We start from the raw sequence: 22,591 nt of genomic DNA, 5'->3' as shown, positions 1-22,591 counted from the left end.
CTCCACCTCTCCACTAGGATCACTGGGATCATTCCCAAGTGAAAAACTTCTACTCAAATCTTTGTCTCAGGGTCTGCTTCTGGGGTAAATGGGCCCAAGGCAGTTTTTTTTTTTTTTCCTCCGAGATATCATCCCTGCTGGCCATGAGATTCATGAACCCCACTTTAGGAAAGTCTTCTCCAGACGACTCTGCTGCTTTTACAAGGGACTGAGCTGAGGCACCTGATGAGCCTAGGGTCGGTCATTCTATGGTCACAGGCAGCCCAATTCCCTGTGTTGGAGGCAGTCCCAGTAAGAGGCCCCGATGTCCTTAGGGGTTGTCTTGGAAGGCCTGACCAGAACTCCTGACCCAGATGTGGCACACAGGCATCTCGAGGGATAAGGGAAAGGGCAGCTGAGGGGCTGGGTCTGGCCGGTCTGCACCTCCACGTCCCCTCCCAGCTTGTTGTCTGCCCCCACCGTTGAAATGGAGGTTCGTCTGAGTCTCTCTTTCCTGGGTCTTTCCTGAAAAAGTCCTCCCCAAATATCACACACACACACACACACACACTTACTTCTCTCTGGGATCCCAGCTTTGTGGATTTCAAAGACACTATGAGATGGGATTCATGTCCCTAGCACAAGGGAAGAGATTTCTCTCGGCCTTTTTTTTTTTTTTTTTTTTTTCTTAGAGAGGCTTGCAACCTTGTCAACCATTTCCAGAAGAAGAAATTGGATTCTAGCCCAACGTTATAAATAATATGATCATCTATTCCAAATGCCCAACCCACAGACCTTTTCTTATTTCCATCTGACAGACTGGGACATCTAAGGCCAAGACAGAAATTCTATCATGAGCCCATGATCTGACTCCCAGACAGTGATTTGCCAACCCATCTTCAGAGCAGGCTTGTAAGGGAGTTTGTTTAGGCCATGAATTTACCCTCATGGTCACCCACAGCCCCAGGATGAGTAGAGGCTGTTGGGGTTGTGGTCCTGGCCTCCTGGCTGTGCCCTGCCCAGGTCCCTCACCTCGTTTTCTATGGGACCAACAGGGTGTCATCCAGTGAAGTACAAATGTCCAGGGCCAGCTCCTGTAAGAAGAAATTCACTTCTATAACATTTACTGAACTCTGCAGCAAACAGGGCCCTAGGTTCACCTGGGGAGCAGTGAGGGAGAGGGATCTTAATGAATCCAAAGGATCCCTGTCCTCCTGCAGAGAGCTCGTAGGCTAAGAAGTGGGATAATTCACTTACGAGAAACTGGAGTATCCTAAGGGCCACGATAATAACAGTCGTGATGGTTTAAAAACATGCCCATAAATTCTTTCACGCTCTTCTTATCAAAAGGAGGAATCTCATTCCTCTCCCCTTAAATATGGGCCAGCCTTAGTGACTTGCTTCTCATGAATACAATGTGGAAGAAGTGATACCGGGTGATTTCCAAGGTGAAGTTAGAAAAAGTGATAGGGCTGCTCCCTGGCTGTTTCCTGGCACATTCACCCTCGAAACCCAGCCACCGTCTGGTCCGCTAGGAAGCCTGGATTACGTGGAGAAGTCACTCGTGGGTGTTCTGACCAAGAGCCACAGCTAAGGGCCCTGGCAGCCAGCTTACATGGCAGGTGTCTGAGTGAACATGGCTTCCGATGATCCCAGCCTTTACGCTTCTCCAGTTAGGGGTGATCTTTACTAAGTCCTGGCCATATTACAGATTCATGGGCAAAATAAATGTGTTTGAAGCCGCTACATTTTGCGGGTGGTTTGTTATGCAGCAATAGAGCACTGGAACTATACTAAAGCGTACTGCGTATTTTACTAGAAGCCAAATATTGCGCTAAACACGTTACAGAATTATAATCGCATTTAATCCTCCAGACGATTCCTTAGGTAGATCCCATGGGATCTCCACACTGTGGCAAACTGAAGCTCAGAGTGATTATGTGACTTGTCTGAGTCATAGAGCTGGTAAGTGGCAGAGACGAGACCGGAGGCAGTAGTGTGCTGGTTAATGTTTGACAACCAGTTGGGGGTGGGGAGGAACCATGACTTGCAGTGTTTGCCAACGTTCATGGTGTAAATTCTCCCACCACGGCTGATTTCAAGCTACTGGCACTGCGCACTGCTGGGAAGAGATGGGTACACGCCGGGCAGCAACCTTGATTGGAGGCTGCCCACACCGGGAACCACGTTCTGAGATAACAGAGATTGTAGTGAGCGATGGGCAGGGGAGTCTTCTTGTAGGTAGAGCTGTGGAAAAGTCCATTTGGGCAGTCATGCATGCTGTTTACCAAACTATGTGCCAGGCACTATTCTAGTCACCCCTCCCATAGACACCCCTCCAAGTGCTAGGAGAAGCTTCCTGAAGTTGGCCTGAGGCTCTTCAGGGCTGGGTCCACTGGGACCCTTAACTGGGTCCCTGTCCTCAGGATCTGCGATGGGATTCAGAATCAGTGCCCAATCCTGAAGTAATATCCACTCGGAGCTGATTCTGAACTGGGGCTGGGGGGGCAGGGGATGCTTCGAATCCCAAGGATTCTGTGCTGTGCCGGGAAGAACTACCTTATCCAAGCCCAGCTTCAGCAGAGAGAGAATGATGAGGCATCACTCAGTTCCAAGATGACAACATCCAAGCTCGTGTGGTTCCTTCCAAGGCAGGGGATTTATTTATTTATTCGTTTATTTTTAACATACAAGATTGAAAATACTTAAAGCGTGACAGGTACAATTATTAAAAAGACACTAGAACGGGAAGGATTAAGTTCTCCTGAAGTCTCGGATTGTGCAGAGCGGGGTTAGGGCAAGTAACTGAGGGGACGACAGCACAAACAGAACACAGTTCAAACACATTTCCGAGGTCACTGCTCCCAAAGGTGGTGGCTGGACTGACAGGGAGAGGATCCTTCCAATAACACCCTCCCAGACGCCAGGTCAGTTCTCTCCAAATCCCAAGGCTACCCCAAGACTATCTTCCAGTTTATTGGAAAACTGTGGATCTGCTCTTTCTGTATAATTATCTCTCTCCTGCCATGAGATTCTTTAAAAAAATAAAATACAATTGTATTTTCTTCCCTTTGATAGAAGCCATACATGTACTTTGTTAAAAATATCCAAAATGGAAGCACATAAAAAGCTGGGACTCATGGTCTCTGCCTACCTTAGGGCTCTACTAGAGGCACTATTAACAGGGCTTTTTGTCTTTTTCTAGAAGCAGTCTGTGTACATTATTCACACACACACACACACACACCCCACACGTATATACCCCCTCATTGTCCTTGACCCATGGGGAGCATGTCCCAGCTCCTGGACTCTCTCCCTTCCTCTTTCTGGTGACACACTGGTGTCACTTGGCCAGGAGCATGGCCTTCTTGGTTCCCCTGTCTCAATCAATGTAGCTTTGGAGGGCCCTTTCCTGCTCTATTTTCTCTCTCAATCTGTACATGTCAGAAGGCTCAGGGGCAGCAACCTTTGTCCCTAAGCAGCCCCTTCTCCAGCCATGGCCTTGCCCAGCCGTGCTCACCACGGACCCCAGGGCCAGGTTCTGTGCTTCCCGTTTGCTGCCCCAGACCCTCTCTCCACCCTTCTCCTCCCAGCTCTGCGCCCGGGGAATGAACTGTCTGGCTTTCCATGGGGTTTGACCACTGGCCAACGCAGACATGAGTTCAGAGGGAGGAGAGTGAGGTCAGGATGTATGTTTTCCGTGTAGCGTTGCCAGGGACTACCTACGCTCCTCCGCGGAAGTTCTCCACTCCTGGCAGGGTGCAGCCTCCAAGCGAGTATCCCCAAAATAAATCCCCTTCCTTGGAGGAAATCACATACGTCTGGATACTGTCCCCTCCATTGAACTTTGTCTCCAGGTACCGGCAACCCTCCCATTTCTCCCTCATACCTACGGATGGTCAAGTCCCCATTGTACCCGCCCAGGGGTCGTACTTTGTCCTGGTGGTTTCCCCTCACTCTGCTATCCTCCGGTAAAGGGCCCTTTTGTTAAACCCTCCTCAAATCTCTCCCTCCAAGTGCTCCAGCTGTTTCCCTCTGGAAACATCTCTGCTACCGATTCCAAGTAACTTCTGGGAGTTCTATCATCCCTGAACTCCTGACCCACACAAGCAGCTCAGGCTATTGATCCCTCCCCGGGCTCACCGAAAGCCTGGCTCCTCCCAGGCTCCCCCGCCCTGGTAAATGGGAACTTCAAGCTTGTAGGTTGCGGGTACGCCTGACTCTCCCAGGCGCGTCTGGTCTCTCAGCAAGCCGTGCAGCCAAAGCCGCCTTCAGAATTGATCTCTGCATGCAAGTCCGCAGGACAAGTAAATCCCTACGTGTGCCATTCTTACGTTAAAGGTTGCTCCCTTTAAAATTCTGCTCATTGGAGGCCCATTTGACAATAAATTTCACATATTGAAAAAAAAACAAAAATTAAAAAAGTGAATAAAGTTCGGCTCATCTAGTCGAGTTGCTCCCCAACCTGGAAGGCCCAGCCGGTGCCCGTGCGCCCCGCCCCCCACCTACACCCCCCCCCCGCCCCCTCCTCCAACCGCGGGTATCGCTCCTGTGCCCCCACCCGCTCTGATCTCAGGCAGTATCAGCCTTTCTGCTCTTGCTTGCCACCCCGGGATACTGCTGTCTAGCCGTCATTCCTACGCCCGTGGGAGCAGAGAAGCACTCTTTCCCGGGGCACCTCCCCGGGGGTCGGCTGCAGGCCGGCGTGGGACCCGCCGAGCCAGGCGCCCCGCCCACGGCGCCCCCGGCTCCGCTCGCTCCCGGGTTTTCTGCGCTTCCTTCCCGCCCCAGCCCCCAAGCTTCTGATTCCTGGAACCGGGCTCGGTGACCTCACGCCTGTGACTTCACATCCGGGACCTTCTGGGAATTCTCCGCAGCACTTTTTCGTACGAAATCTAACGGGGGAGGCGCGAGGGCGGGAGGAAGGGGGCGCGACGGAAGGAGGAGCGCCGAGCTTTTGGGGAAGAAGAGAGGGAACCGCGGAGGCAGCTTCCTTCTTCCGATCAGGGACGGGCGGGGCTGGCAGGGGCGTGTGGCCGAGTCCCCGCCCCCGTCCCCGCGGCCGGCAGCCCGGCACCCGCGCGCGCCCTCCCCCGGACGCGGACCCCAGCCCCGATCGCCACTCCCGGGGGCTCCCAGTCTGAGCCTCTGAGTCAGGTCCGCTACAGGCCGGGAGCAGGTACCAAGGAGGGGAGGACGGGGGTGGGGTGGCGATTGACTTGCAGGTGCCAACGGAAGACAGAGGCACGAAACCAAAAGGCTACGCTCGGGTTTTCCAAGCTACAAAACTGCATAAGGTTGAGAGGTCAAAGAGGGACACTCTTGATGGCTTTTCCTTCCTTGAAGAGGTGGCCTCAGAGCTGAGTCTTCCTCCATAAAATAAGTATTTAAAAATAGATTTTACAACCGTGGTGGCATAAAGACGAATCCGGTGATGTTAAGTATTGAGATCATTTCTTCCACTCAAAAATTCCTTTTTACCCTGGGGCGCCTCGGTGGCTCAGTCGGTTAAGCATCCGACTTGGGCTCAGGTCATATGTCACCGTTTGTGGGTTCCAGCCAACCGCCACCCCCCCCCCCCCATCGGGCTCTGTGCTGACAGCTCAGAGCCTGGAGCCTGCTAAGGATTCTGTGTCTCCCCCTCTCTCTGCCCCTAACCCACTCGCATTCTGTCTCTCTCAAAAATAAACAAACATTAGAAAATAAAATAAAAATAAACAAAAGAGAACAAAAAAACGGTCCTTTGTTTCCCATTTGATTTTAGAAGTGAAAACATTTTCACGGGTCCCTAAAAGTTACTGTGGGCCCCAGACCCCCTGCCTGCTATGTCCACTGGGTAAGCTGCCTCTGGCCAAACCAGGGCTGTGTGACACAGCCTGGATAGAATATCAGTGGGGGAGCGGATGGAGAAAGGGTATAAACACAGGTAGCAGCTGTACACGAAGAGCCTTGAATGACCTTAAGGAACGTGAATTTTATGGGAGATCTGGTGAGGAGTCCACGGCAGGGCTGGACTCGAGGACTCGGGTTTGGAGGTGGCAGTCGAGTTGGGGAGGACACCGGGCTGGCTATTCCCGCAGTAGGACATCCAAGTCTTAGCCACAGTGGAGATGGCAGGGCGGGAGAAGAGAGATTCGGGAAGCCAGCAGATTGATGTTTGGGGGTGGGGCAGGGAGAAGCCTGGGCTGATTCTCATGTAAAAGAAGAAAACAAAGAGGAGAAACCGTTCGTGCCTCAGGACTGCAGGAAGATCAGAAGGAAAGTCCTTCACCACTAACAAAGCAGGGAAAATGTGCATACCATAAGAGGCTTGTGGGTGGCTTCAGTGTCACCTCTGGCCCAGATCTCTGCAGTCGCTCCTAGGAGGCGTTCCAGCCCCCTCTCTGTTGCCCCAGGCACCTCTCCAAAGCTCTATTTCCATTGGGTCACTTTCCTGCTCCCTGTGGCCCAGAGGACAAACTGCAGTCCTCACCTGGGCATTTCCAGAGTTTACAATGAGAAAAATCAGATTGAGGTTGCAACACCTTCTCCAGGAGAACATTTCTAGAACTCCATGTGGCTTCCTCAATCTCCAATACCCGCCCCCCCCCCCCCCAAAACACACACACAAAGAAACAAACAACTGTACTTGACTCCCATCTTCCAGTGCAAACTGCTCTGGGCTTCCTCCACGGCAGACCAGGCCAAAATGAAGGGCCGGGTCAGGAAATACACTTTCAGGAAGAAGATCTGGGCTCCCAATGACTCCTTGAAAAATAAACCTTCATTTATTCACTCTGGAACATGGATCGGGGAGCTACGAAGTGCTTTTGTACAATTCTGGCAGGCACAGGGGCTGCAACAATAAATGAGAAGTGGTTTGTCATGGAGATGATGTTCCAGTGGGGGAAAACTCCATGTGGAAATAGCACCTTCCAAAAATGGCCACAAGTTCTTCTAGAACTTTGCCTCTTCCTCATTAAAAGGCGGTATCTAATACCCCTTGCATTCAGTCTAAGCAGACTTGTGACTCATTTGTAACCAACAACATGTAGCAGAGTTGATTTCGTGTGATTTCCAAAGCTGGGTCACACAAGGTGATGCAGCTTCTGCCTTGTTAAGTTGGCAAGCATGCCTCTGGAGCCTTGAGATGAAATGTAGAAAGTCCAATTACCCCGAGACTGCCATGCCAGGAGGAAGCCCAGGCCATATGCAGAGGCCGTGCACATGTGTTCCGGCTGACATCCCAGCCGATGGCCAGCGTCAACGGCCAGACACGAGTGGATGAGTTTTCAGATGTTTCCAGGCACTCGCTATTAAATTACCCCAGCCTTCGAGTCTTCTCAACTGAGGCCCCATACGTCACGGTACAGAGACAAGCCATCCACACTGTGTTCTGTCCGATTCATGAGTATTACAAAATGGTTGTTTAAACCACTAAGGTTGAGGTGATTTGCCATGCAGGAATAGTATTGAGAACACTGACAGTAAGCAAATACGTGAGCAAGATAATTTCATAACGACAGGTCTTCATGCAAACATAAAATAGCATGATAACTTTTTGGAAGACCTCTTTAGATGGCGGGGCAGGGGCAATGGGCAGGAGAGGGATAGATCAAGAAGGCCTTTCTGGACAAACAGCTGAATGCGATCTGAGTGAGAAGGAGCCCAGCCACTAAAGAGCTGAAAGAAGAGACTTCAAGGCAGAGGGTGCAGCAGGTGCAAAGGCCCTGAGGCAGGAATCAGTTTTGTAAGGATTCTGTGAAGGTCCAGAAGGTCCATGTAACTAGGGAGCTGTGGGTAAGGAGGAGAGTGGGGGTAAAGGGGTTGGGACAGGAAGACAGAGAGACAGTCATTTTGGTCCCAAAGGCAGAGAAGACTTAGATTTAAGACTGAATGAGCTGGGAAGCCACTGGAGGGTATTTACAGGAAAGCGACTTTATCTGGTAAACTCTCAAGAGTTTTGGCTGCCGGGTGGATGACAGATTGTTAGGACAGACAGGGGGAAGCAAGGAAGACCACCTGGCAGACTACGGCAGTGGCTCGGGAAAGGGGGGAATGAGGTGGCCCAAGGCAGGGTGCTGGCAGCGAAGGGCAGCGACGAGAAGGGAGGAGGCGCCCTGCCCCGCAGGTCGGCCCCGGGTGGGGCCGCGACTTGGGTGAGGACCGGAACCCGCACCCGCCAGGAATCCCGGAGGGAGGCTCCGAGCGAGGGCCGGCCGGGACGGCGCGTCCTGGCGTCCAGCGTCTGCCGCGAGGAGCCGGCCGCTGGCGGCGCGCCTGCCCGGCGTTTCCGGGCAACGGCGGCGGCCGCCTGAACGTCCCGAACCCGGCGGCCTGGGTGACGTCATCATCACCTTGGCGACGGCGGGTGGGAAGACGCCCCCCCCCCTCCCTCCGCCTGCCCCGCCCCGCTCCGGGGGCGGGCTCTGGGTTGCGCGCGTTCGGCCTCCGGTCCCGCCCCATCTGTAGCCCCGCCCACTCCGGCCAGGGGGAGAGGCGGAGCCTCGGGCTCCGCGGCAGGTGTGGCGGCAGGTGTGCAGGGCTCCGGGCGAGGCCTCGCCGAGAGGCCGCTACTCTCCTAGGTGCCCGCTGCCGCAGGCGTGCTCACCGCCCACCCGCCCGTCCCCTTAGGCTGCCACCTCCAGTCGTTGGGCCCGGCTCCAAAGTCATTAAGGTTATCTCCGCAGAGATGCTTGCCCTTGACCACCCAAGCTAAAGTAACAGCCATTCCTCTTCTCGTGGACTGCCCTTGTTTTTATTTCCTTCACAATATCTGACATTATCTTCTTCTGATATTATATCTCCTTCTAATATATTGTCTTCCCTCTTTAAGCCCAAGTTCCATGAAGTCAGGGATAAATTCTGCCTTGTTCATCTCTATTCTCAGCATCCTGAATGGAACCTGGCACGAAGTAGGGGCTCGATAAATGTTAGCTGGGCGAATCACTGACTTCACTTCATCGTTTCATTCATCTTTGCATCACTTGTTTGATATCTACAGCGTGCTTTCTATGCACTTTTGATAAGCAGCAGTGATACTGAGATAAACAAGACAGACCTCCACCTGGAGCTGAGAAAGATACATTAAAACTAATAGTTACCAGGGGCGCCTGGGTGGCGCAGTCGGTTAAGCGTCCGACTTCAGCCAGGTCACGATCTCGCGGTCCGTGAGTTCGAGCCCGGCGTCGGGCTCTGGGCTGACGGCTCAGAGCCTGGAGCCTGTTTCCGATTCTGTGTCTCCCTCTCTCTCTGCCCCTCCCCCGTTCATGTTCTGTCTCTCTCTGTCCCAAAAAATAAAAATAAATAAAAATAAAAATAAACGTTGGAAAAAAAAAACTAATAGTTACCAATAACACTACAAATGGACATCTTTGAGTTCCAAGATGCTAGGCATAGCTCCAAACCCTGTACACATCATAATTTGCTTCATCTTCACAAGACGAGGTACCGTAATCACACCCACTTCTCAGATGAGAAAAATGAGAACGGTCCTGCTGTAAGCTGCTGTAATCAAGTGAGATTGCACAGAGGGCAGAGGAGAGGGACATGTGGCCAGGAACCCAGAGGGATGTAGATTTTAGTCCCAAGTGGGTAGATCTGCTACCTTAATTGCTCCCACACACCACTGTCTTCCACGGGACTGGCTCTTTCCGGTTCAGAGCTCTGCTGCCCCAGGGGAACTCACCATATGAGAAGAGCAGGTAATACCGGAGCTGTGACAGGTGTAGAGGGCTGAATCCAGGGCTGGCGGGAGGCTAGGAGCCTACCTGCTCAACTGAAGCAACGTGTGGACAAGTTCCCACATACCCTTGTGGGGGGCAGGATGTAGGGGGAGGCAGGTGGATGGAGGGGTATCCGGGAAATTCAGGAGCTAAACTTATCCCCATCTCTGGATTTTTGGGTGTGCTCTTCCCTCTGCCTAGCGTGCACCTCCCCTGGATTTTCACATATGTGACTCTTTGTTATTTAGATCCCAGGTGAGTTTTTCCCCCTTAGAGAGGTTTACCTTGGCCACGTCCTCTAAGGCAATCACCTGTTATTGTCACATCACCATATTTTAAGACTCCTCCCCTAGAGTGGGAGAGTGGCCTAGTCAGGTGCATTGCCCTTACTCCTGATCTGGTTTTTCCTGTCTATTCATGGTCTCTCTCTGTCTCCTCATTCTACAGGGTCAGTTCCCTACGAGCATGACCCCATAAGACCTCACCTGAGCGCAAGAGGTGCTCACGGTACTTTTTGAAAGAGTGCAAAGGGCCCTGCACTAAGTCATTCTGGTTTTCCAGGCCAATCTCCAGGCACTCCCCTTCCCAGGAGCCCCTGTTCTGCACACAGCACCTGGTCTGAGCAGGGGAGAGGGCCCAGCCATCTTGGCCGCTAGAGTTCTCCTGCGGTGAGACCCTCCCTCCTTCCCAGGCCTGACCGGGCTGCTTTCCCACTCTGGAGCAGGATTCTGGTCAGATTCCACTCGAGGATGATGTCCGAGAAAGACCAGAGGTAGAGGGGAAGCAGTGTATGTATGGGCTGGGGAAGGGGGGAGGGGAGCCAGCGTGCGGGGCCTCTGTTTCCCAGCCAAGATGGTGGAAGAAGGGGTGGCTTTTCAGAGCCTTCCGACCCTGCTATTGCCAGGAAAATGGGGCATGCGGAGGTCGTGGCTGTTTTCCCCCCACGGCGGGAACCCAGACTCCGGAGCAGACGCGCAAACCGTCAGATGGACGCACGCAGGCGACAGAATAAAACTTGCGTTTATTCCGACTGTATCGTTTCCGTCCGGGGTACAGAGTGAGGGGTGGTGGGGGCAGAGAGGCAGTACATTTGGTTTTACGGACACGGCTGATTGCTGAGCCTCTTGTGTGTGATCTTTGGGCTGCCGGGATGAGCCGCCGAATGAGGGAGATCGTGACCAGAGGGCTGCAACAGGGCCCTTCTGGAGCCCTCAGGCCAATCCTGAACAGCAACCGGTCCTGTTGCCCAGCTGGCCCTGTCTTCTCCGAGAATCAAGGAGCAGAGGGCTGAGAACATTTTGGCTCATAATAAAAGAAAGAACGGCCGAGGGGGGAGGGTCACTCAGGGGCTCCGCGTCAGGCCTGCAGACTCATGCAGACGGACGGGCCTGTGGGAGAAGCAGGTGCGTCTGTCCATGTTCTGTCCTCCAGAAGCAGCGACCGGCCCCCGTGCCACTCCCATGTCCGTGCCGCTTGGCGGGCCTCTTCCCAACCTCTCTTCCCTTTGCAAGAATTGGGCCTACTGATGGAGCTGAGGAAACGGAAACCTCCCACAGGTCTCCGAAGATGCCCTTTCTTCTCGGTCCTGCCTCAGGTGTGCAAGGTCGGCGCCCGCCTCGGTCCTGGGGCCCCGGAGGGAAGCCCCCCAGTGCGGGTCGGAGGCTATGGTGGAGGCTCAGGGGCTCACTGGGCTTCGGGCTGGGAGTGGCCGCAGGGAGCACGCACCCTGCCAGCCTCTGCCAGGCCCCCGCTGAGCCTGGCTGGGCTATGCAGAAACTGCCTGAGCAAGGGGGAAGCGTGGAGCTCGAGGTGGGGTGCTGGGGCCCTGGGCAGCTCTGCCTCCTCCGTGACCCTGGTGGAGGGCTGGAGGGCTGGGTTCCTGCACTGGTCCACTCCTTCGTACTGCTGGGTAGCCGTTCTTGTGGCTCCATAGCACCGGGGGCCGCCGGGTCCTGTCTGCGGCTCCAGAATGCTTCTCTGCCCAGCGGGCAGGGGGCTTCCTAAGGAGGCAGGGGCGGGCTCCGGCTGCCCAGAGCACGGGGTGACCTCCTTCTTTCCAGCCTTGTCTTGGAAACCCTTCTGGTGGAGCTGGGCCTGGCCCACATCCTGTGCCAGGTGAGTGCCCCTGGGGCTGGGAGCCTCTGGAAGCTTCCTTGTGGCTGACTCGATGGAGATGAAGGTCGGGGAGCAAGATGAATCTCGGCTGGAAGGGAAGACCCCAGGGAGGCCCGAGTCTTCTCTCCATGTCTCTGGCCTCCTGGTGGAAGGAACCATTGGGGCTGATTGACCCCCGGCCTCTGCGTGATTTCTGACCTTGGCCTGACCCTGGACCTCAGAGTCCAGAGCACCTGGGTTTGGGCATGCATCCTGGGTTTGGTTCTTGACTGCAGTCTGCCCTCTGACCTCCCGGCCTGAGCAGTTAGGTCCGGCTTTCCTCCTGTCCGTGTTACCGGTCTTGCGGGCACCGTGGTCCTTCAGGGGTCCTTGGGACTGGCCCTTGGTGTTTGTCTCAGGCTGGAGGCCAGACATGGAGCTCAGGGCCTTGTGTATAGCCTCCTCAATGTCCAGCAGCCTGGCCAGGGTCTGTTCCCTCAGCCGGGCCACCTCCGTGCCGACCTTTGTCAGTTCCCCAAAGGCCTGCACCACTGAGGCCTCAGGCTTTTGGGGGGCAGCACGAGCCTGAGGGGCCACTCCCAGCTGGGGCACGGTTTCAAAGAGCCTCCTCAGCGCCCGCACGTCCACACTGCTGGCCGCCTCCTTCTCCAGGGCTTGCACCTGGCTCAGGAGACCCTGGAGCTCTTGCTGGCTTCCCTGCAGAAGCCCCGCGTTCTCAGAGGCCCCTTGCTGGGAATCTGCCTCGGGCCTCTCTCCTGGGGGGCTGGGACCCTGCAGCGGTGAGGCGGGGTGACTGTGGAGAGCTGAGAGCTTGCGGGGCTCAGCGCTCTGGGCGTTGCTGCCTGCAGCCTGGCTCTTGGTGGATCTGGAAGCCGTGGCGCCGCCGGGGCCATGTTGGGGGCTGGGCCGGCTCCGTTCTCTGGAGCATCCAGCCGGAGGCGTGCATCCCTGGCTGGCGGTGGTGGGGACGTGGGCTGGCCCGCCGATGGCTGCGTCTCTCTCACCTGGCTTGTAGTCTCCTTGCCCGGCTTCTCTGGAGGAGCTGGGAGACAGAGCTGAGGGCTTGGGCAGCCACTGGGGAGGGGGATCTGGCTTAGGTGTGCGGGTTTGGGAGGCAGCTGAGGTTTCTTCCTCGGGCGCATTTTGGGCTCCGGGTTTGGGGTCTTTGTCTGTGCGTCCCCAGGGCTTCTCTGGCTGGCAGGGCTGCTGTGGGAGTGGAGAAGGGGGGCCCTCAGGGCCTCGGAGTCCTGCTGGATACAGTCCTCATCGCGGCGGGCTTGGGCTGCGAAGTCGGGTCCTGTCACAGCAGCTGAGAGAAGAGGAGGAGGAGGAGGAACAGAGGCATTATGGGAGTGCAGGCTGGCACCTGCAGGCCGAGGCCCAGAGGCCAGAGTGTGGTGGGCTGAAGAGGCACCCTTTGCAGCTTGGAGGCCTCCCGGGCCGACTCTTGCCATGGCCTTCTCTGGAGATTCCCAGGCCGTCTGTGTGCAGCCCCCAGGCTCCTCCCACCCAGGCCCCCGACTCTGCCTTGGCCCTTCCTGGAGTGGGCTTGGAGCCTGGGCCGAGGGGGCAGCGTCCCCGCCCCTCTGTGGGAGCTCTCTTTCGGAAGGCTGGACACCCCTTGATGGGTCAAAGGTCCTCACGGGGTGAGCAGTGTAGACGCCATCCTGAATAGTCACCCACCCCCCCGGCAGCCCTCCGGGCAGTGCTTCCTGTTCCCCACTGACCTTTCTGGGGGCTGCTGGGATCCTGGGGTCACCTCCAGCCTTAGGCCCAGCGTTGCTCTGGGCAGCCACGGTGGCCGCAGCCGATGCCTGCCGCTGACCTTCCTGACAGGGTGCGGAGGTGGCTCCAGGGGTGGAGGCTTGCTTGTGCTTGCTCAGAACGTGCTGGTGCAGGCTTTGGGCCTCGGCGGTGGCCACCCGCAGATTTTGCATGGCGGCCCCGAGGTCTGGGGCCCCAGGCCCCAGGGGCCTGGCTGTGGTTCCTTCCGACTCTCCCGCGGCTGCTATCCCTTTGTGTCCAGTGCGGCTCTCTTCCCGCTTCCCTTCCCCAGCCAGAGGGACTGCCTTCCCCGGGCCTCTCAGATGCCCCATCGCCATGCTGGGGTCCAGAGGGGCCACATGGATGATGTTCTCAGCTGGGGGCAGCTTCTGGGCCCCCTCGCCGGTGGGCACGGAATCTGGATCAGCTGGTGGTTCCCACCGCAGACTGTGCAGGCCGCTTAGGTCTCCTTTGTCGATGCAGCTGGCCAGCAGCTGCACGCTGCCCCTCTCAGGGGCCCTGCCGGTCAGCCGGGGCTGCAGGGAGTAGGCGGTCAGCGAGACCAGCCCCTGCTCAGTCTCCTGCATCACCAGCCCGGTCCTCGCGACCGAGGCCCCCAGGCCACAAGCCAGCAGCTGCTGGAACTCGGGACCCACGTCTTCGACATCCCCGCTGCCGCCCGGAGCTGGCAGCCTCAGTGGCTTCAGATGGAGGTGGCCCGCCGGGTCCTCCTGAACGAGCAGCCCCTGCTGGTCCACATCTGGCCGGCGCAGGACCTGGCGCACGATCCTGGGAAGCTCGCCAGACACCAGCTCCTCCTTCCGGACGTGGGGTGCCCCCTGCCCTGCGCCTGGGAGCACGTACCTGGCCAGGCAGAGCTCCCCTGGCCCCCGGGCCTCCATGAGGATGCCTCCATGGTGCAGGATGCCAGGCACGGTGTGCAAAGCCTTCAGGGTGCCCTCAGCCGCAGTCTCCTGCTTCTCCAGCGCCTTGTTGCCTGAGGGGCCCGTGGGCTGCTCCTCCTGGAGGTTGCCCCCTCGGACGCTCTCGGCCGCCAGGGAGCCCATGGGACAGTTCTCAAAGAGCCAGGTGAACTTGTGCACAGAGCCCACAGGGATGGGCTCGGGGAGTGCTCTGGGCCCCTGGTCTTCCCCCTTGCCTGCCTCCAGGGCCTGGAAGACCTCCTTCTGCCGAGACGCTTGCCCCGAAGGGATCTCCACGCGGCTGCAGTAGCGCACAGGCCCTCTTGCACAGGGACGGCCCGAGGCCTGCAGAGGCTCCGTTTCGAAGACATGCCCGTCTGTCTGTCCGGCCCCAGCCGGCGTCTGGCTGACCTGCAGGTGCCGCTCCCTGGAGCCTTCTGGCCTGTCCAGGGGTTGGGGTGCAAACATCCAGCTGCAGGACCGAGCCTCGGCCTCCGTTGTGGGGTCTGTGACCTCTGACCCCTGCTTCGCTGCCAACTCACTCATCGGGCAGGTCTCAAACAACCACCGGATGGTCCGCACATCCCCTTTCGGGAGTGCCTCAGGCTGGGGACCTGCCTGACTCTTTCCTTCTTCTTCCTGGCGTTCTTCCCATTCCCGCTGGTGGATGACCTCCAGGGGCTGGGTCTCAAAGAGCCACCGGGCCGTGCCTACGTCTCCAGCCACCACTTCCTGCCGGGTGATTCCCCGCACCACGTCCACGGTACTGGGGCTTCTGCCTAGCTGGTCCAGGGGCTGCGTCTCAAACATCCACCTGTAGCCCTGCACGTCGCCTCCAACTATCTGCTCTCTGCTGACAGAGGTCAGGGCATGGAGGTGGCCTTTGCCATCCTGCATGGCATACACCGGCGACCCTATGTCCTGGGACTGCCCAGCAGAATCCATTCCTTCGGCTCTGCTCACATTCCTCTGGGCCAAAGGCTCACCTTGCCCAATGCTGTCCAGGGGAAGGGTCTCAAAAAGGTTCTTGAAGGCCTTCACGTCCCCCTTCACCCCATCCCTCTGGGGAGCACTCTGAGAGAGGGACAGAGCTGAGGAGCCATCACTGCATAGATGCTCAGACGTGAGCCCCTCCTGCTCCCGGGGACCCACTCGCTGCAGGTGACCCACTTGGACCTTGTCTCTAGGAGTGTCCAGGGGCTTCGTCTCAAATAGCCACAGGGTAGAGCGGACATCGCCAGGGACTACTTCCTCTTTGGGTGGGGGCCGTGCCCCAGACTCCTCGTCCCCCTTGAGAGTGTCTAATGCTCGGGTCTCAAACAAATGCTTCTGTTGCTGGACGTCTGGACCAGGAGGCATAAGGTCTGGGGATGCCTGGAAGTCTTTCTCGTCCACCAAGATCTCCCGAATGGCGTCCAGCGGTTGTGTCTCAAAGATCCAGCGGGTCGCGCTGACGTCAGGCCGGGCCCCCTCCTCTAGGGAGATCCCCCGGATTACCCGCACCTGGCTGGGGTCCCTGTTGATGGCGTCCAGAGGCTGCGTTTCGAAGAGCCAGCGGGCAGACCTCACCGCGTTGCTTTGGATCTCCTCCCGGCACGCAGCCTTGACCTCGTGGATGGCACCCTCTGCGTCCTGGATGGCACACAGTGGCTCTGTCTGGAACAGCTTCACTGTCTTTTTCACATCGCCCTTCAGCTCCTGGATCTCTGAGCGCAGCTCCAGGGGGCTCTGCTCCTGGATGGAGGGGCGGGAGCCCAGGCGGTCCAGCGGCCGCGTCTCAAAGAGCATCCTGGTACCCTGGACATCCCCGCCGGCCTCGGGCTCCCTCACCAGGGCCTCCAGCGCCTCGGCCTGGCCGGTCAGCTCATCCAGCGGCTTTGTCTCAAACAGCCGGCGGGCTGCACGAACGTCTCCTCCGGACGGCGGGGGTCCTGCAGGCTCCTGGTCTGAGCTGTTGGCAAAGGAGCCTTCCTCAAATTTGCGGGAGGTACCCTGGACGTCCCCGCCCGACACGGGCTCCCTGGCAGGCGGCCTCTCACGGTCCCCAATGGCATCCAGCCGCCAGTTCTCGAAGATCCAGCGCATACACTGGACATCGCCCTCGGTGGGCTCCTCAGAGTCCAGGACCTCGGCCAGGTCCTCAGCCACAGCCTCGGCCAGATTCTTGCGGAGCTCAGGGTGGATGTGCCTGTACAGGCGGCGGAGCTCGCTGGCTTGCCTCTGCTGGTGGAACTTGGAGAAGGACTCCTTGGGGGGCGGTGGCGGCAGATCCTCCAGGCCTGGGGGTGCGGGGAGGGGCAGGTCTTCTGCAGCTGCCATCGGTGTGGCCGGCGTGGGGGCTGCCTGCGTCTGGGCTTTGACCATCCTTCGGAGGAGAAGGGGCAGAGATGAGGAAACGGCCCGGAGCTGGGAGAAGTCACGGTGGGCGGGGCCAAGGGGCAGAGCAGTCCCGCGTTGACCTGTGTTTAGGGACCCCCCTCCTCTCCAGACCTCACCGGGGTATCGCCCCACCCCCTGCACGGCTGGCGTGTGACAAGGCTTGAACTTCGGGCAAAGCTTCTGCTTTCCCAGAATTACCCGGGTTGCTAGGAAGCAGGCAGGGCCCTAGTGGCCATGAAACTCTTGTCCTGTAGCCCTGTAAGGGATGCAAACTGGACACGCCCCCTCCTCGCCTTCCTTTACCGTAGTCCGTTTTTCCCGCGTGAGCTGCCAGGTGAATCCTGACCTACAGGGTCCCAGTCCGGGAGAGGCAGGTCCCTAAACTGGGGACTCCTTCCCAGGGAGGAGAAATTCCCTTTCACAACACCAGAGGGCGCAGTCGCCACTCTCACGGGAGCCCTGCCCAGCCTTTAACCTCTTGGCTCTGGATTCACTCCCCGGCCCTTCCAGGCCCCACCTGGGGCCTGGGGCCTGGGCTACAGCAGAAGCGGCCGGGGGGGGGGGCTCCGTGAGGCGCAGGTGTTCACCAGATACCTCACGGTTCCGCAGGGCCAGATCCTGAATCCCAGGTAAGGGCTTTGTGTGCCATACCCCGAGACTCAGAAGGTCTGAGCTTAGGGGGACCTCAATCTCTAGGGTCTTCTAGCCCAGCCACTCACAATTAAAGACGAGGAAACTGAGGCATAGAGACAGTCAGAGCTTTGCTAATGAGTTCGGTGCTCCTAGACCCTTTTGGGGGCCTAGCTCCCAAGAAATAGGAGGGGAGGGGGCGCAAAGCTGTCTTCCTGGCTGTGGTCCCTCTGTTCCCCCACAGGCACCCCTAGGAGAGCATGGGGGTGACACCCACAGGGAGGGAGGGCAGCGGACTGAGGGCTTACTGCAGAGACAGCCTGCCCTTGCTCACGCAGACTCTTCCCCAGCTGCACACAGCCGGCCCCAAACTCTTGTACTTCTCTTTCTCCCCCTTTCACATCAGTCAGCTTCCCCCAAGGCACTGTTTCCCCCTAGCGCCGCCCCCCTCCCCACGGCCTCCCACCCCTCCAGCCCTTCTCTGGTCTCTGTCCTCTGTGTGTCTTATCTGTCTTGTGACAGGTGTACTGACAGTCCTCGGAGGCCAGTAGGAAAAGAATGAGAAGCACGTCCCCCCTCCCGCTGCCCCTGACCCACTGCTCAGCTCCACACTCGTGCTAAATATAGCAGAGGTCCTGGCCTCGGCGTGGCCCTGGGCTCTGGCGGGAGGCTCAGGCTCGCCACTGGGCCCCTGGGCTCCGTCACCCACCTCGTCTTCTCTGCCTGGGGCTCCCTGATCCTGCCCCCTCCTCCTGAGCTGATATCAGGCCCCTGGCCTGCAGGATGACCAGGGCTGGGGCCTGGGGGTGGGGGGAGGGGCAAGGACACAGGCAGCAGGTGGGGGGCAGGACATCCTCTTCGTGGCTGCCTCAGAAGACGTGGTGGCCTGAGACCTGCCTGTCACCCTCCTTCTGAGGTAGCCATCCGGCATGCCCACCAGACATCAGAGCCCCGAGGAGGGAAACGTCGAACAAAACCTGTAGCCGGAGTCTCAGGGCACGCTCCGGGTGGTTCCTTTTGTTTCTGAGTTCTGATGGGAAAAAAGGCCACCCATGCCTCCCTGTCCTGTCACTACCAGTGCGGCCTGAGCAGATGGCACGTATAGGTCACCAATTCCGCCCCACTGCCGACCCCAGGAATCTGCAGAATCTCTGCTATGGTCACGAATTGTTAGAATCGTCGGTCCAGCGATGTCAGAACTGAGGACACTCAGAGGTCAAGGAACCTAACCCCCTCATTGTTTAGGTGGGGAAACTGAGGCCCAAAGACAGGAAGGAGCTGTTCCAAGGGGCTCCATAAGGCAAGATCTGAAGCAGGTTTTCTGACCCCTGGCCCTTTCACCCCTGCCCCTGCCTGGACTGAAACTCCTGGGGCTTAAGTTTCTAAAGGGCAGGGACAGCCATGGGGTGTGGATGGAATCAGAACCAGACTATCAGACTTAGGGTCAGACCTGAACCCCAGAGCCTGGCCTCCTAAGGCTGGGCCAGCCGCTCAGGGTGACCCCACCTTTTCTCTCAGGTCTGCTTGTCCTTGACTCAGCCGCCTCCACAGGCCTCAACATCTGGGGAGACTCAGATTTGGTTTCCCCGCCCCCCCTTGTGTCCCCAGATCTGCCCCAAGGGCTTTCCTACTGGGCAAGACCATGGCCTGGGGCAAAGTCGGTCTCCCACCCCAGGCTTTAGGCCATGATATGTGGGGAGCTGGGCTCAGGCCAGCCCTGGGAAGATATTCTGGTGCCAGATATGCCAAGACTTTTGCCCACCACAGCTGGGCATGGGGTTTGTCCTCACTAGGTGGAATTGGGCCTACTTCCTACCCTCCAGCCCCCATGTCCTCTCACCTCTCTTGGGTCCCTCCTTCCTCTAGACTTTGGGCCTGCCTGGGGCTCCCCTGAGAGGAAACCCCGAAGCCTGAGGAGCTCTATACCTGTGTTTTAAAAATCGCAACTCCAGGCCACCTCCTCCTGAAAGCCTTTCTGGATTATGCCAGACTGGTAAGAACCTGTCTCTTCTGTGGGACTCAGGCCTGTGGCAGCCACTCTGAGATGGGCCATGGGGCTCATGCTAATTCTCCTTTAATTTCCTCATGGAATCTTTATATCAAGACCCCCCCCCCCCAATTCACCTACGACCTCCTTCCTCTGCCCAGAGCTACCCCTGATATATACTACCCTGAGAGCCATCCCAGAGGGGATCCCAGCCCAGAGAGCCAGCCTGCCATGGAAAGACAGGGAAAAGACTCACCTGAAGATCCCACTTGGCTGAGGGGGTGCTTGGGGGTCTGTCTTTCCCGTCCGGCTTCTTGTTCACGGCCGGTCCTGTTCTGCTGGCCTCGTTCGATGCCGTCTCACTGCCCTGGCTCGGGTCTCCGTCCTCTGCCAGCCCTAGCCGCTGCCTTTATCTTGCTGGCGATGGGGTGGGCCAGGTGGGGGCGGGGGTGGGGGGGGAGAGGCTAAGTTCAGAGTATGAAGTGGCTTAGTTATTTTTAGGGCTTGTGGAAGTTCCCCTTCCATCCCAGGGAATCAGTTACATGTCCTTTCTGCTGGGAGGGGAAGAAGAGAGGGACAGCTTCATTCATTCAAGTTGCATCTGAGGACTGGGGTCAGTGACTCAGCTCTGGGGCGGGGTGCAGGTGTCCCAGACTATTTTGAGGGAATGAATAAAGAGGGGCATCTGACACCTGGACGGCCCCTAATCCCATGTGCGGCCCCCCCCCACCCCTGCTCCACACTGGCCTCTGACCATTGCTGATGTGTGTGTGTCCACTGTGCAGGGGACTGGAGGCCTCCTGCGGGCAGGCCTGTGCCCTCCCCTCCTCTGCTCCTGGCCTGGACACTTCTAGGGGTCAGCCCAGCTCTCCTTCTCCCCCATTCCCTCGGTGCCAAGGATCTCCTCTCTCTTCTCCTTCCTCTTCCTGCCCCACAGCACCCGTCTACACAGTCTGGAGTGCAGCTGGATTGGGGGAAAGACATCTGAATTTCCAGGCTTCGACTCTTCCCTAGGTCCCTGAATTATCAAAGAATTCCGCGGGATGGTTCTGTGGTTTTCACAGCAGATTATCTGGGTCCTTGTTTACTTTTGGGCTCTTCCCTCTGACTCAGGGCCCAGACTTTCTGGGAACGGAGGGGAAAGGGAGGGGTAGCACGCGGCGAGCTGACTATGGGGTTATTTCTGACCCTGGAGTCATCAGCTTCCCAGTCACAGACAGACTGGAGCGGGGTGAGGGGGTGGGGTGGGGGGGGGTGTCATGCCTCCCTCTTCTTGGCCTCCCAGAACCCAAGGTGCTTAGCAGGCTCCGGAGATCCTGACATTTAGACCAGGAAGGTGAGGGGTGTCAGGGGGACCATCCAGAGCACACATGAAGGAAGCCTTTTGCCCAGGCTCTGGGTCTAAGGCCGTGCAGGTGCATCCTGTTACCTGGCAGCAAAGGTCTTCCTTCTGACATCCTGGATGCCCTCTGGTGCCAGGGATCGACCCAGGCCCTGCTCACTTTTTCCACTGAGTCAGCGTGAGTCATGCTGCACTAACCTGGGGGCAGAGAGAGGGGCATCTGGGGACCCCTTCTCTTACATCCACTCCCTCTTTTGGCTTCCCCTGTCCTTTTCTTTTTTTAAAAAAAATTTTTTTTTCAACGTTTATTTATTTTTGGGACAGAGAGAGACAGAGCATGAACGGGGGAGGGGCAGAGAGAGAGGGAGACACAGAATCGGAAACAGGCTCCAGGCTCCGAGCCGTCAGCCCAGAGCCCGACGCGGGGCTCGAACTCACGGACCGCGAGATCGTGACCTGGCTGAAGTCGGACGCTTAATCGACTGTGCCACCCAGGCGCCCCTCCCCTGTCCTTTTCTACCCCTCTGCCTGCTCCCCAGGCTTTTCCTGAGCCTCTGGTTTGTTCTTATCTAATACACCGTGCTTTTCAATGTAGTCACCACTAGCCATAGGGGATTCTTACTTATGTTTAAATGGAGCGAAATGAAGTAAAATTAAAAATCCAATTACTCCATCACACGAGCCCCATTTTGAGTGCTCCGTAGAAACATACTGGACACATCCTTGTGGAATGTTCTTTTGCACTGGTACTGACACTGAAAATCTCATAACAGGGCATGTTTCCCTCTTTGCCTTGGCTGTTAGGAAGCTCCGAGCTACATCCATAGTCTAGCAAGGAGACTTTGTGCGCTGCGTCCTGCGTAATGAGGGCCTGTCTCTGAGAGGTTCCCAGAATAAAGGACTTTCAGTTTTATTTTATTTACTTTTTTTTTTTAAATGTTTCTTTATTTTTGAGAGAGAGAGAGAGAGTGTGCACACAAGGGGGGGAAGGGCAGAGAGAGAGGGGGACAGAGGATCTGAAGCAGGCTCTGTGCTGACAGCAGACAGCCCGATGCAAGGCTCAACCTCACGAACCACAAGATCATGACCTGAGTTGAAGGCAGACGCTTACCCGACTGAGCCACCCAGGCACCCCAAGAACTTTCAGTTTTAAAGCTGGGAGCCTCCAAGAACACCGTCACAAGCTGGTCACCCTATGTGTAATGATCCCACAGCGCCACATCATCAAGGTGTCAGTTACAAGGCCATCAAGGCACGATTTATCAGAGCATCTTTGGTGGCCACACTGCACGGCTTCCTCAAACCATCCTGGGAATGAGGCTGGAAATAAATAAATACACGGAGGTTGAATGTCTGTGCTGATTAATTGATCTTCGTCACAAGGGGGAGGGGCCTCGCGGGGAGGGTGGAGAGGGCAGGCTGTTGTTTTCAGGGGCCAGTCCCTCCTTCGGTGGGGGGGGGGGGCCCGCTGCTCCTCCGTCAGCCCCTCCCTCCAAGCGGGATTGGTTGGAAGTTCATGGTCTCCCTGCAGAGCTGGCACGCGGTGGCAGAGCTCAGATGAGCGGCTGGTGGCAAGACTTGGGGCAAGTTTCAGGAGGGGCGGCGTCCAGGAATGATTACAAGGCAGACTGCCTGAGTTCGAATCCTGCCCGTGACACCCACCAGCTGTGTGACCTTGGCGAGTTACTTGTCCTTCTGTTCCTCAGTGTCGTCATTTACAAGATGGGAATAATCATCGTGCAGGCCTCGAAGCGTTGCTGTGAAGAAT

General features: G+C 57.3%; 1 protein-coding gene and 1 long non-coding RNA gene across 2 annotated transcripts; one reads left to right on the top strand and one right to left on the bottom strand.

Annotated features, from left to right (window-relative positions):
- Window positions 1-12,995: 12,995 nt before the first annotated feature.
- Window positions 12,996-19,877, bottom strand: XIRP1 (xin actin binding repeat containing 1). Its single transcript, XM_045436498.1, has 3 exons — window positions 19,738-19,877; window positions 13,526-16,850; window positions 12,996-13,107 (listed from the first exon to the last, which is right to left on the bottom strand). The coding sequence occupies exons 2-3, from the start codon at window positions 16,847-16,849 to the stop codon at window positions 13,099-13,101; spliced, it is 3,333 nt and encodes a 1,110-aa protein (XP_045292454.1). The 5' UTR covers window position 16,850; window positions 19,738-19,877; the 3' UTR covers window positions 12,996-13,098.
- LOC123575791 lies at window positions 16,861-21,091 on the top strand. The gene is made up of 3 exons (XR_006700999.1): window positions 16,861-17,493; window positions 19,361-19,487; window positions 20,419-21,091. It is a non-coding gene; the product is annotated as an uncharacterized LOC123575791 (long non-coding RNA).
- Window positions 21,092-22,591: the final 1,500 nt, after the last annotated feature.

Source organism: Leopardus geoffroyi, chromosome C2 (assembly GCF_018350155.1).
Source record: "Leopardus geoffroyi isolate Oge1 chromosome C2, O.geoffroyi_Oge1_pat1.0, whole genome shotgun sequence".
Lineage (NCBI taxonomy): Eukaryota > Metazoa > Chordata > Mammalia > Carnivora > Felidae > Leopardus > Leopardus geoffroyi.
The sequence above is the reverse complement of the archived record's forward strand: the minus strand, read 5'-3'. Positions and strand labels throughout refer to the sequence as shown.